The sequence below is a fragment of the Zingiber officinale genome, chromosome 9A (assembly GCF_018446385.1).
Source record: "Zingiber officinale cultivar Zhangliang chromosome 9A, Zo_v1.1, whole genome shotgun sequence".
NCBI lineage: Eukaryota > Viridiplantae > Streptophyta > Magnoliopsida > Zingiberales > Zingiberaceae > Zingiber > Zingiber officinale.
This window is the reverse complement of record NC_056002.1, coordinates 53911950-53925985: the sequence shown is the minus strand read 5'-3', so window position 1 is coordinate 53925985 and position 14036 is coordinate 53911950. Positions and strand designations below refer to the sequence as shown.

The 14036-nt window shown below is 47.7% G+C and overlaps 1 protein-coding gene across 5 annotated transcripts; it reads right to left on the bottom strand.

Moving 5' to 3' along the window:
- Window positions 1-2035: 2035 nt before the first annotated feature.
- On the bottom strand, window positions 2036-4561 carry LOC122020350. Of its 5 annotated transcripts, XM_042578246.1 has the most exons (5): window positions 4451-4561; window positions 4224-4356; window positions 3135-3357; window positions 2530-3055; window positions 2036-2441 (listed from the first exon to the last, which is right to left on the bottom strand). In XM_042578246.1, exons 3-5 carry the CDS (start codon window positions 3319-3321, stop codon window positions 2255-2257), a joined length of 900 nt encoding a protein of 299 aa, XP_042434180.1. In that variant the 5' UTR covers window positions 3322-3357; window positions 4224-4356; window positions 4451-4561; the 3' UTR covers window positions 2036-2254. The 5 variants fall into 5 exon arrangements, with proteins under 5 accessions (XP_042434180.1, XP_042434182.1, XP_042434183.1 ...); XM_042578248.1 differs by having other exon boundaries at window positions 2036-2457; window positions 4224-4541; XM_042578249.1 differs by having other exon boundaries at window positions 2036-2433; window positions 4224-4541.
- Between the last annotated feature and the right edge of the window lie 9475 nt (window positions 4562-14036).

Here is a 14036-nt window from a genome sequence, read left to right as displayed (position 1 = left end):
CAAGTGGGTTAAAAGGTTGACTTGAGACTTAGTAGAGAAATCCCAACAGGTCACGGTTGACCGGAGATTGAGCAAAGGAACCCTAGACTCGGGTTTGTTGGAACCCCAAGGTGGTTTTGATGTGATCAAACAAGTTAGGTTAGGTTCTGTTGGGTTTAACCTTGTGTCTAAGTGTGCAGGAACATAGGAGCACAGGAAGTCAAGCAAAAGACGCAGCTAGCGAAAAGGACAGCACGGGAGAGAGCCGACAAACTCGGTGTGTCTGAGGGACGAGGTGCTGTAGAAGAGTATGCAAGCGAACAAGAAGGAAGCGTACGACGTTTCTGAGGGATGAGAAGCCGGAGCGGAAGGTTGCTCGAGAAGGCCGGAAGTTGGGTTCGGGTGAGCCCTATTTCGGATAGCCGAAATCACCCAAGTGAGCGGAGCCGGAGCGGAAGACCCGGAGGAAAAAAAATCAACTATGTTGACTTTTTTGGTCTGGGTGCCCGGACTAGGTCGGGGTGCTCGGACCCAAGCTAGGGTGCTCGGACCATCCGAGCGCCTAGAACCCTTCCGGGCGCTCAAAATTTAAACTTTACCCAAATCGATGTGGTGTTTAACCATTGCATCAGGAATAGAATTCTATCCCATTTAAGGTGTCTGGAACCCTTCTAGGCGTCTCGATCAGAGCTATAAATATAACCCTGGTCCAAGAGGTTTATAATAACACTTGTGATTCATTCTAGTTTTGTTTTGTTTTGTAATTGAGTACTTCAACTATTGTAAGAGGCTTCTTCGCTTGAAAGAGATTGTTTACTGTGCTCCAACTTCCTTGGATTAACAACCTTCCCGGTTGTAACCAAGTAACTCTTTCGTGCTTCTTTTCTTCCAATCATTTATTTTATTTATGCAAGTGTTAGATTAATTAAGTCGTAAATTTGAGAAAGATTCTTTTTATCTGTTAGGGCTATTCACCTCCCTCTAGCTGCCCCCAACGGTCTTACAGGGTTAAGTGAGTTAGGGTTGAGCAATCGATCAGGTGTCAAATTCAATCGATCAGTGGATCGATTGTGAGTTTGTCTTCGTGAAGCATAAAGGACTTAGATCGATTGGGTAATCGATCAAGGTTAAATCTAATTGATGAGGTGATTAATTGGGTGAAGAAGTTAGTGAAATAGAAGTTGGCTGGATCGATTGGTTAATAGATCAAAATTAGCACCAATTGATCAAGTGATCGATTGGGCCTTATTCTTCATGACAAACAATAACTTCTAGATTTATCAGCTCATCATTCAAGAGGAGTTTTTCGTGAAGCATAGTAGCTTCCTTGTGAGAGTGTGATTGATTTGATAATCGATTGGGAGAAGCTTGTGAGCGAACAATGAGCTTTTTAATCTATTGGATGATCGATTAAGAAAACCCATAAACGATTGGCTAATTGATTAAGTGATGAAGAAAAGAGCCGTTACGAGGTTTGGATTGTTGGATGTACTCGGATATGATGTGATAATCTATTGAGGGTAAGGTCAATTGATTGGGAGCCCTAATCCGTCGGATATAAAGGCGTCGGTGAATATTCAAACGCAATTATTCTTTTCCTCTCTTCACCGCCGATCCTTGAGCTTTGGAAGACAAGTGCTATTACACTTTCCAATCAATTAAGAGGCGTTTACGGGCTATAAGAAAGCAAATAAGGTTTTTATTTGTTTTCTTCTTGTTTGTATTGTATTTCTTGTTTGTGAATTTATACGAGATTTCTCCACCTCTGAAATGTTTCTAAGAAGCATTTTCATAGTAGAGAGTGTATTCTATGTGAATCCTTAGATTAGTCATCTTATTGAGATGGATACTATATAAATTCGAGTGTTAACATTGCTTCCATTAAAAGGAGCACGAAGCTTACATTACTATGGGGTTCTGAAAAAGGATCTCATCACATTAAATCTATTATATATAATTTTACCTTGCATTTTAGAAGAAGCTATTTCCAAGGCCAAAACCATATCATAAAATAAAACCAAATTGAACGAACAAATTTGAACATAATTCTTTTTTCTTTAATCTTCAATTGCCATAAATGTGCATTAAAACTAGAAAAAAAAACATGGCATGAATGTTTTTCTCACTAAAAATTACATCAATGGCCTCAAGGTTGGTGGCCCCAACTCCATTGCCATTGCCTTCTTTTTTAGAAATTTAGAAGTTTGTCCGATAAAGAATTGAGTAAAACACGCAAGTGTCGAAGTTGGATCGAAAGACGGTGTGGTTCACTAATTCAGCGACAGAATGAGCAACATGAAAAACATGGTAGTCGTGATTTCTTCGGTGCAACGGGTTCCACACTAGGAGGCTCAGCGCTTTGCGGTGGTGTTTGTGGCACCGGTGGTTGCAGTTGTGCTTTCTCCAGTGGACGACCTGCTGATCGACCGTTAAAAGATCCGTTCGTGCTTTCGCCTGCCAATCTGAAAAGAAGAATCACTACATTGTATTCAAATTATGAATGCATGTCGATTAGCATACTTACGACAGAGATTTGGAAGAAATACATACATTGGAAACGCAAAGGAACGGTAGCTCTTCACACTGCCCCCATCAGAAAACTGGTTCTCGCTGTCAGAGCTACTAGTGCGATCAACCGTTGGAGGTCTATCCTCTTCGACATGCTTCTCTGCAGTTGCCTTAGGACCATCCTTCATGGCTTCAGCATGGATCGTTTGTTGTAAATTAGATCCTACTTGGGTGGTGTCTTTCAACGACGAAGCATTGATATCAGGAGACACAGGAGGATATCCATCGAACTGGTTAGTGTTCAAGCTGCTCAAATCACCAGATTTACCCATGTGGATACTGAACAACGATTCGTTAGAGGTAACACTCCATTCCATAGGAGTCGTGGATTTCGTCCTCGCGAATACTGAAGACGGTATCCTATGCGCAGGGACATCCGATCCGTATGGTAATGGAATGGGACACTGATTCCCTCTGGCAATTCCAACATTAATCGATCCAGGAGCACTAGTAGCATCGAACGATAATGGTATTCCTGCCGGTGCAAAAACCACACCCTGACCCGTCCCTGCATCATTCAATACATGTTCAGTTTGATCGCTCAGTGGCGGCCGTGAATCTTTCATTGATTGGCTTTCAAAACTCACCAGCATCGATTTGGAACAAGTCATCGTCCTCCGACGTGCTAGAAGAAGGAGCCAAGCTTTTAGGCGCAGCTTGTAGCTCGGGAAGATCAGGCTCATCTAAAGCCACAGTCACATTTGCATCTGCATTCCCCTGCTGAAGACTCGCATTTCCATTCTCATGACAAGCTTTTTCATGTTCACGGTCCATCACCGGCGTCCGAACGAAGTCTTCGAGTCGATGCTTCTTTTTGGAATTGGAAGACAAAAATCAAACAAATTATAATGATGCACAGACAATCAAGCATAAACACTAACAAAAGAGAATAAAATCAAATACAAAAATCAAGTGTATCTTAATCACTAGCAATGAAAAAGGGGAATTGTGCAAAACAATTGTGTTCTTCAGATCAAAGATCAGAAGAAAACCCTAAATCAAGATCGCGCACAAAGGTTTTTCACAGATGCATTACCCAGAATCAAAATCTCCTGCAAAACCATAATGATTTCATCAATTGCTCAAGGTAAAAAGAGGAACTTGAAACCCTAATTACCTCGAGCCAAGGTTTCGCCTTTTTAGGGTAACTAAGACAAAGTCGAAACCTCGTTTTTTAATCGCAGAAGAGAAATACGAAGAGCGCGATGAAGAGAGGATGAAGCTGAATAGAACATGCAGAAGAGAAACCGTAATTTAGGGCAAAACGAGGAATTTTCCAACACGAGAAACCCTAATTTAGGGTAAACTAAGGCAAGTTGAATCCTCGTTTTTGATTGCAGATGAAAAATGCGAGTAGCGCAATGAACAGAGGATGAAGCTGAATAGAACAGACATGATTGAGATTTACCTAAACAGTTGTGCTTACTCGTTCCGCCTCGGCGAAATCGGTAGCACCGGAATCAAGTGATCTTAATTACTAGCAATGAAAAAGTGGAATTGTGCAAAACAATTATGTTCTTCAGATGAGAGATCAGAAGAAAACGCTAAATCAATATCGCCCACAAAGGTTTTAGGGTAAACCAAGACAAAATCGAAACCTCGTTTTTGATCGCAGAAGAGAAATGCGCGATGAAGAGAGGATGAAGCTGAACAGAACATGCATGATTGAGATTTACCAAAACAGTTGCGCCTCCTCGTTCTGCCTCGGCGATCGGTAGCAGCGGGGAACGGAAGATGCCTCCGCCGCTTCATCTTTTTGTTATTCCATTTCCCTTCGATCCCCAACGGAAAACAGATCGGCATGGCCGCCTATAATTGGAAAAGCGAGAAGATGATAACAACAACAACAACAATGCACACCTCCATGAAACGAACTCCGATTCGTTAAAAAACCAACTTTTACCCTAAATCTCATCGTTTTGCTTCTCATTCTTTATCATCTTCAATAATTATTGTGTATTAGACGGGGGCATCCGGAATCATCACCGAGTGGCTCGACTAGTCTCAGTCGCTCACAGTGGATATGCAGGCTAAGGGCATGTTTATAGCATACAATATATACGTTATAAATCTCTTAATATAAATCTCTCCTTGATTATATAGGTAAAGTTTATAATTTCTTTTATAAATCTATATCAAAATCTTGTGACCAAATTTATAAAAAAAAAAATTAATAGAGAGAAAATAAAGAGATAATTTTAAAAAAAACTAGAGTTTTTAAAAGAGAGATTTTATGATAATAGAAAATGATTTTTAAAAGAAGTAAGATTTTTAATTTTTAATATGACAATAATATGACAGAGCATAAATTTTTTTAAGAGGTTTACGACTACGGATGTCCTAACAAAATTGAATTGGATGACGGGACAGAAGGGATGGGTCCCACGACTATGTCACTCCACAATCACGAGCGAAAACACGGACACGTAGCATAACGATGTTATCTATGCGCCCGTCACAGCTTATTCCCATTATAACATATACCTACTATAAAAAATATATCTATTTCATCTCTATTTCTTTTAATATTAAAATTTATTATTTATGTATTTTACACTACACTCAATTAACTTAAAATTCTATCATATTAAATAAATATATTTTAAAATATTAAAATTATTATTATTTTTAGTAATAATCGTTAACTAGCGGTTACAAAATTTTAAAATTTTTTATTTTTTTTAAAATTTAATTCAAATTAAATAAAAAATAAATTATAAATAAATAAAATAATATAAAATACAAGTTGAGAAAGTAGGTAAAAAAATCAAATTATTACTGTTTTAAATAATAAATAATAATATTATTAAACAATACACTCATTATTATTTATTTATTTATTTTATTCAATTTTAAATTTTAAAATGTATAATTTTTTTAATAAATAAAATAAAAAAAATAAACTCATGGGGTGGGCAAGGGCAAGCGGCCTTGCCATCTTGAATACGTCCAAGATTATGAATGTGTTCATGTGAAGGGGTGTTATAACACTGATCCTGTCCAAACCAGGGGTCAACAAACGCTGAGGATGTGGCGCTCCCTGCTAGATCCTCGAGTGCTCCGGCGAACCTGCAACAAAACTGAGCCGGGAGGGGTGTCCCGGCGACGGCCCTCCGACGCTCAAGTTAGGCGAGGAATAACAAAGAGGTGGCTTAGAAACAGAAGACTCGTGTACCTCCGGTGAAGAAATGGAGACCTTATATAGACCTCTCGAAGGAGCCTGGGTGCGCCAATCAAAGCAATCACCTGCTTTCGACCATGCCCAGGTATGGGTCTGTCAGAAGGGCATCCATAAGGCCATACCGCTACTGTATCAACCTCTCCATGATGTGACGGCAAGATCCTCTATCGTGAAATCTTGTGTACGGCATAATCATTAGACATGCCTTTGCTGACATCCCATATCCCGAGCCGAACGAATAGGCCGTTCGGCTAATCTTTGTATCCTCGCCCTTATCCTGGCCGAACGGACCACCCGCTCGGCCCTTAGGTTCCAGCCGGGCAGACACCCGCTCGGCCCTTCGGTTCCAGCCGGGCAGACACCCGCCTTGGCGTCGGAAACCCAAGCCGATGGCTGGGTTATATCTGGCTCCGCTCGGACCCGCTCAACTGCTTGACGCGGCCCTTACCCGCTTAGTCAGCCCTCCATCTGTCCTCAGGCTGGGACCCTTCAGGAAGTGGGTCCCCCATTCTTACCGTCGGATCACTTGCCTCCCCTTCAAGTCTAGTCGAAGGAGGCAGTGAGTCCGACTGACTGGACTATGTGTCCGAGCGGGCGGTCGTCGCCTTACCGTCGGTTAAAATATCCCTTGAGCCGTTCGGCCCTTATGCCAAATTCAGCCGATCGGCTCTTCGTTTTGAATGTCTTGGCGCTCCACGTAGATGTTTGCTTGTCTAAATCTTCTCGAAAATCACGCAAATCCTTTTCATTAAGTCGAAGCATGCGCGGTATGGGCGCATTAATTGCGCCTGGTGACAGAGCGCCACGTGGCTCTTCTCGCGTGGCGGTGATGATCCGTACGATGGGGCGCCGATTGTTTTGAAATGGACGGCCCGATGGCGTCCTTGTCTCCTGTGACCTGGATCGGACGGTGGAGGCCAATCGACTTCGGCTGTATAAAGCCTTAGTCCTCCTCCTCTGCCGCATCTTTGCTCGTGCTTTGTCCTCCTGCCTCCTCTGCTGCTGCGGCCTCCGGCGATCCAGTTCCCGATTTTCGGCGGCTACCATCTCACCGGCGATCTTCTCCGCCCATCTCCTTCTTAGTGAGCCTTCTTTCCTCGCTTACCAGGTCTTTCCTAATCGTTTCACCTCCCTTTCGCTGCTATCCTTTTGTCTCTTCGAGATGGCGAGCTCTTCCGAACCCGCTACCCATGTTCACGGTCCATGGTATATGAGTATGGAAAGTAAATTTGACGAGGAGGGCGCTCGGCGTCTTGTTCGGACGTACGGGATCCCGGACGACCATGAAATAGTTATAGCCGACCCGACCGATCGGCCCCATAACCCGCCGATCGGTACCATTTGCTTTTTTCTAGACCAATTCCAGGGTGGCCTTAGATTTCCTACCCATCCATTTATTTTGGAAGTTTGTAATTATTTCCGCATCCCGCTCGGCCAACTTGTGCCGAATTCCTTTAGGCTGCTGAGTGGGGTGGTCGTCCTCTTTAGGCTGCATAGTATTCCACTTGACCCCAAAATATTCCACTTCTTCTTCTACCCCAAACAATCCGAATTGGGCACCTTTATTTTCCAAAGTAGAATAGGCTTCAAATTTTTTGATAATATGCCGACCTCCAACAAGCACTGGAAGGAGTTCTTCTTCTATATACGACTTCCCGAGCGGCCAGCATTCAGAACCAAATGGCAGACCGCTGTGCCGACCCAGCCGGAGCTCGGCAAATTCAGAAGCAATCCAGCCTACCTTCATGCGGCAAACTGGTTGTCCGGTCAGCGGTACAAAATCGACCAGTTGCTTCTCAAGGGGGTGTTGTACATTTTTGGATTATCTCCCGTTCGGGCCAATCTCCCCTACCGTATGGGTAAGGACCTTTTACTCTCTTAGCCTTTTTTGTCTAACTGATTTTAATTTCTTCCATTGCAGCTGAAGTCATGTGGCGCTCCAAGGCTACTGATCATCTGAAATTGAAAGCCGTGGAGATTGAGGCGGCTACCAAAAAAGAACTCGCCGAGCGGGGTCTAATCCCCAGCCGCCCGGCAGCTACAGGAGAGGGGGGGACGCAGTCCGCCCCTGAAACAGAAGTTACTCCATCCGCTTCAACAGAGGTTGAGGCGGATCCTGTTTCCTCTGCCCCAGCCGAGCTGGGAGTCCCCCAGGCCGGGGATTCACCACGGGAAGTTTGGCGGAAACGTCAAAGAGACCCCAGCCTTCCGCCGACCCAAGAAGGCGAACCACAGGTGCCGATCGAGGTCGCTTCGCCAGATCGCACGCCTTCACAGGTCGGGACCTCAGTGGCCTCGCCCATTGCACAGCCCTCTGGCTCTCCTCCACCGACTCGTCGTCGCTTACGACGGTTGGGCGAGACTTCAACCATAGGGGAGTCCTCGGGCCATGCGACTGTGGCTGAGGAAGTGCCGGCCGGCCACCCAACCATCAAGACTACCCTTCGATTCCCATCGGAGGAATATTTACTGTCTGCCGATCGGCCATCAAGCCCCGTTCATGAAATAACCTTGACAGGTCCGCTCGCCAAACTTTTCGAGGATGCCCAGATTCGGGTGGCCCTCATGACGCCCAAGCAGCTCGGCGATAACCATATGCAGCAAGCCACTCAGGTAGGTTCGTTTTTCTTCCTGTGCCATGCTACTGTTCAGTTCCTAATTTTGTTATTTCCCTTACAGCATTGGGCGGAGCAAATCGCCACTAGCCATCGGCTGGCCGAGCTGGAGGACCTCATGGAAAAACTCCAAGTCTCGGGGGGTCCATCGGCCGAGCGGGAGAAACAAGCCCGCGAGGCCGAACAGAAGAAGGCCGCCGACCTGGCCACAGAGGTGGCTCGACTTGAAGGCCTGGTGAAGAAACGGACGCAGACGTGAAGCGCGCCAATAGCCGGAAGAAGCGGGCGATTGCTGATCTGGACAAGATGAAAGTTGAAGTCCGAGCCCTAGATCAGCAATCTAAGAATCTGGAAGCCCAACTAGCTGCCGAACGGGATGGGCGCTCCGCTAAACGCACTAAAGCAGAGGTGGACCAGAAAGTTCTCTAGGACTCGCTAATTGCCTCCCGAGCGGCTTTCAGAAAGTACAAGGAAGGGGAGCCGAGTCGCCTAGCAGCAGCGCGCCAAGAATACCTCCGCTCGGAGCGGTTCGGCAAAAAGTTCGGCGGCAACATCTCCTCCGCTTTCGCCGAGGCGGTCAGGGTCACCATGGCGTATTTGAAGAAGGGGGGGCACCTTCCTGCTGATCTGAGCATTCCCTCTTCAGATCTGGCGACTATGATTGACGATATCCCGGACGCCTTTTTTAATTTTGAGGACCCGGAGTGAAGCGAGTTCTTCCCAGTACTTCCTGTATTCCATCTGCTGATGAAAAATTTTTGCATGAGCCGATCGGCGTAATTGTCTTCTTTTGCCTCTATTTTTGCTTGCCCTTCATTGCCGTCTTTTGTCTGTTTGGTGCTTATTCGTAGAGTCAGTTAAACTCGACGTGTTCCCCACTAGACGACCGATCGGGTTAATCAGTTGACTTGTTTTCCTCGAAATCGTTTAGCGTTTGGCTATGCTGTTTGCATTCAGTGAATGCGGAGTATTGGCAAACTGATGGCCGATCGGACTTAATCAATTTAGTACTTGCGAACGCTCGTTATTTGGCGTCCTTAGTTTCGTCCAGTAAGCTCACAGTCGCGGGTTTGACTCTCGATCTTTAACGTCGGATCTCGACGGCGCGGATATCTATAGACGGTCGGCGCGGCTCTACGGTTTAACGTCTGGGCTAGACGGTATTCCGCTCGGAGGGTTTATAGACGCCGGCTCGTCTCTCGATCTTTAACGACGGAGCTCGTCGGCGCGGATATTTATAGCCGGTCGGCGCGGCTCTACGGTTTAACGTTTGGGCTACACGGACGCTGAGGGTTTATACGCGTCTCTCGATCTTTAACGATGGAGCTCGTTGGCGCGGATATTTATAGCCGGTCGGCTCTACGGCTTAACGTCTGGGCTAGACGGTATTCCGCTCGGAGGGTTTATAGGCGCCGTCTCGATCTTTAACGACGGAGCTCGTCGTTATTTATAGCCGGTCGGTGCGGCTCTCGATCTTTAACGACTCGACAGTATTCCGCTCGGAGGTTTATAGACGCGCTCTCGATCTTTAACGATCGAGCTCGTCGGCGCGGTTATTTATAGCCGGTGCGGCTCTCGATCTTTAACGTCGAGCTCGGCGGTATTCCGCTCGGAGGGTTTATAGGCGCCCTCTCGATCTTTAACGACTGAGCTCGTCGGTCGCGGTTATTTATAGCCGGTCGGCTCGCTCTTCGATCGACGGCCTCGACTCAGATTCCGCTCGGAGGGTTTATAGACGCCGGCTCATCTCTCGATCTTTAACGACGGAGCTCGTCGGCGCGGTTATTTATAGCCAGTCGGCGCGGCTCTCGATCTTTAACGTCGGAGCTCGACGGTATTCCGCTCGGAGGATTTATAGACGCTGGCTCGTCTCTCGATCTTTAACGACGGAGCTCGTCGGCGCGGTTATTTATAGCCGGTCGGCCTCTCGATCTTTAACGTCGGAGCTCGACGGCCTTCAAGGCTAACTCCTTACCAGGTCGAGCGACCTTGGCCTTCATAACTTATCTCGCGCTTGAACCGTCTTTATGCTCGGCCGAACAGCACGGGTCATTTGCTTGCGAATCTAATCGGCTGGGAGGCCTTCGCTATTCGGGCGCTTGGCTCGGATAATCCATATGCCCCTTCCACCCAGCTCGGAGAATGTACTCCTGGCCGAATGGCTCAGGGTCTGCTTCGTCGAGCATTTTGGCTCGGATAATTTACCTCCGTCCGGAAGGTACTGGGTCTTCGATCCTCGAGCGCTTGGCTCGACCCATTTACCTCCGGCCTAACGGCGCGGGGCCTTCGTTCCTCGTTGACGATGCCTTATATTTGTTCTCTTGATTTTTCATTTCTGCATTTCAAGTATTCAGACGAAAAAAGTACACAGGATGATTTACATTGGCACACCTTCCACCCCGCCCGGTAAGGCTGGAGGTGGTTCGCGCTCCACGGTCTATCTAGCTATCGGCCGTCCTCATCCTCCAAATAATACGCGCCCGAGCGGAGCTTTTCGATGATTTTGAAGGGGCCGGCCCACGGAGCTTCAAGCTTGCCGACGTTGCCGACCGGTTTGACTTTCTTCCAGACAAGGTCGTCGACCTGGAATGATCGGGGAATGACACGGCGGTTGTAGTTTTGCTTCATTCGTTGACGGTATGCCATCAGCCGAACGGATGCCTTGGCTCGCTCCTCGTCAATCAGATCCAGCTCCATGTTCCTCCGATTGGCGTTGCCTTCATCGTACAATTGGACCCGGACGGACTCGACGCCGACTTCAACCAGAATGACTGCCTCGCCGCCATACACCAAATGGAACGGTGTGGCGCCCGTCCCTTCCTTCGGCGTCGTTCGGATGGCCCACAAGACGCCCGGCACTTCATCCGGCCAACTTCCTCCCACGTGGTCGAGCCGAGCGCGCAGAATACGGAGAATTTCCCGGTTGGCTACTTCGGCTTGACCGTTGCTTTGGGGGTAAGCCACGGACGTGAAGTGTTGCTCGATGCCGTAGCTTTTGCACCAATCTTCTAGCACCTTCCCTGTGAATTACCGCCCATTGTCGGAAACCAATCGGCGAGGGATACCGAACCTACAGATGATGTGTTGCCAGATGAATTTTTTGACCATCTGCTCGGTGATCCTGGCTAGTGGCTCGGCCTCCACCCACTTGGAAAAATAATCGACCGCCACCAGCAAAAATTTCCTCTGCCCGGTCGCCATCGGAAATGGACCCACAATATCCATTCCCCATTGATCGAAAGGACATGAAACGACTGATGTCTTCATCTCCTCTGCCGGTCGGTGCGAGAAGTTGTGATACTTCTGGCATGAAAGGCACGTAGATACTGTCCGAGCGGCGTCCATTTGTAAGGTCGGCCAAAAGTATCCAGCTAGCAAAATCTTCTTGGCTAGTGATCGTCCGCCCGGATGTCCTCCGCACGATCCTTGATGTACCTCTTGGAGGATGTAAGCCGAGTCTTCCGAGCTCACACACTTCAACAGTGGGCGAGAGAAAGCCTTCTTGTAAAGCTGATCGCCGATGAGTGTGAACCGACCGGCCCTCCTTCTGAGCAGCTGGGCTTCATCCCGATTGGCAGGAGTGGTGCCAGAGCGCAAAAACTCCATGATGGGTGTCCTCCAATCGTCCAGAAACATGAGGCCTTCCATCCGGTCAACATGTGCCACCAAAGATACTTGTTCAATTGGCTTCGGGATAATGACCGGCGTTATAGAACTTGCTAGTTTGGCCAACTCATCGGCTGCTTGGTTCTCCGTTCGGGGAATCTTCTAAATAAGAACCTCGCGGAAATTAGCTTTGAGTTTTTCAAAGGCCTCAGCGTAGAGTTTAAGCCGAACGCTGTTGATTTCAAAGGTGCCAGAAAGTTGCTGAGCGGCCAACTGTGAATCCGAATAGAGTGTCACCCGACCGGCTCCTACATGCCGTGCTGCCTGCAATCCGGCTATGAGGGCCTCATACTCTGCTTCATTGTTGGTAGCTTTGTAATCCAGCCGGACGGATAAGTGCATCTTTTCTTCTTGGGGTGAGAACAGCAATATTCCAATTCCGCTTCCGAGCCGAGTGGAAGACCCATCCACATATATTCTCCACATAGCTTCCGGCTCTGGCCTCTGCACTTCCGTCACAAAATCAGCCAAGGATTGCGCTTTGATCGCCGAGCGGGGCTGGTATTGGATATCAAATTCACTCAGTTCTGTCGTCCACTTGATGAGCCGTCCGGACGCTTCTGGATTCAACAGTACTCTCCCTAGTGGACTGTTCGTCCGGACAATGATGGTGTGAGCCAAGAAATATGGTCGGAGGCACCGAGCGGCTAGAACCAAAGCAAAGGCCAACTTCTCGAGCCCAGTGTAACGAGATTCGGCATCTTTTAAGATGTGGCTCAGAAAATACACCGGCTGTTCCTCGCCGCTGGACCTTACAAGTGCCGAGCCTACAGCATGCTCGGTTGAAGACAGATAAATATAAAGTGACTCACCCCCGATCGGCTTGGCTAGTATAGGCAGAGAATTAAGATATGTCTTCAATTCTTCGAATGCTCGGTCGCATTCCTCGTCCCAGTGAAATTTAGTTGCCTTGCGCAAAATTTTGAAGAAAGGGAGGCTCCGGTCGGCAGTTTTGGAGATGAATCGGGACAATGCGGTTATCCGACCGGTCAAACGCTGCACTTCCCTTGTATTTCTTGGAGGCGGCATGTCTTGTAGAGCTTTCACCTTGCTGGGATTAGCTTCAATTCCCCGCTCGGTCACTATATACCCCAAGAAACGCCCTCCTTTTGCTCCGAACAGGCACTTCTGGGGATTTAGCTTGACTCCATATTTGCGTAGCGTCCGGAAGGTTTCTTCCATGTCCTTGAAGAGATCGGCCGCTCGGGCGGTTTTGATAAGAATGTCGTCCACATAAACTTCCAGATTCCGCCCGATCTGCTCTCTGAACACTTTGTTCATCAAGCGTTGATAGGTGGCCCCAGCATTCTTCAATCCGAACGGCATCACATTGTAGCAATATGTGCCGTCGGCAGTCACGAAGCTAACTTTTTCTTGATCTTCACGGGCGAGCGACACTTGATGATAGCCTTGGTAGGCGTCGAGCATACAAATTAATTCGCAGCCGGCCGTAGAGTCCACCAGCTGATCTATCCAGGGCAGAGGATAGAAGTCCTTGGGGCATGCTTTGTTCAAGTTCCGAAAGTCGATGCAGACTCTCCACTTGCCGCCCGGCTTGGAGACTAATACAACGTTAGCCAGCCAGCTCGGGAACTGCACCTCGCGTATGTGGCCGGCCTCCAGAAGTTTCTCTACTTCCGCCCGGATGATGGCATTCTGCTCGGCACTGAAATCCCTTTTTCTCTGCTTCACTGGCCGAGCGTCCGGTCGGACATGCAACTCATGCTGCGCTATGCTCGGCGAAATTTCGGGCAACTCATGTGTCGACCAGACGAAGACATCATGATTTCGTTGGAGGCATTGGATCAGCTCCTCCTTCTGCTCCTCCTCCAGATCAGAGGCGATAAAAGTCGTGGCCTCCGATCGGGTCGGATAGATTTGAACCTCCTCCTTTTCATCATAAATTAAAGCAAGAGATTTCTCGGTTATGGCGTGTACCTCGATCCGGGGCGCCTTCCGAGCGGAACAGGCTTCTGCTCGGATCATTTCTGTATAGCATCGCCGAGCCGCTAACTGATCTCCTCGTA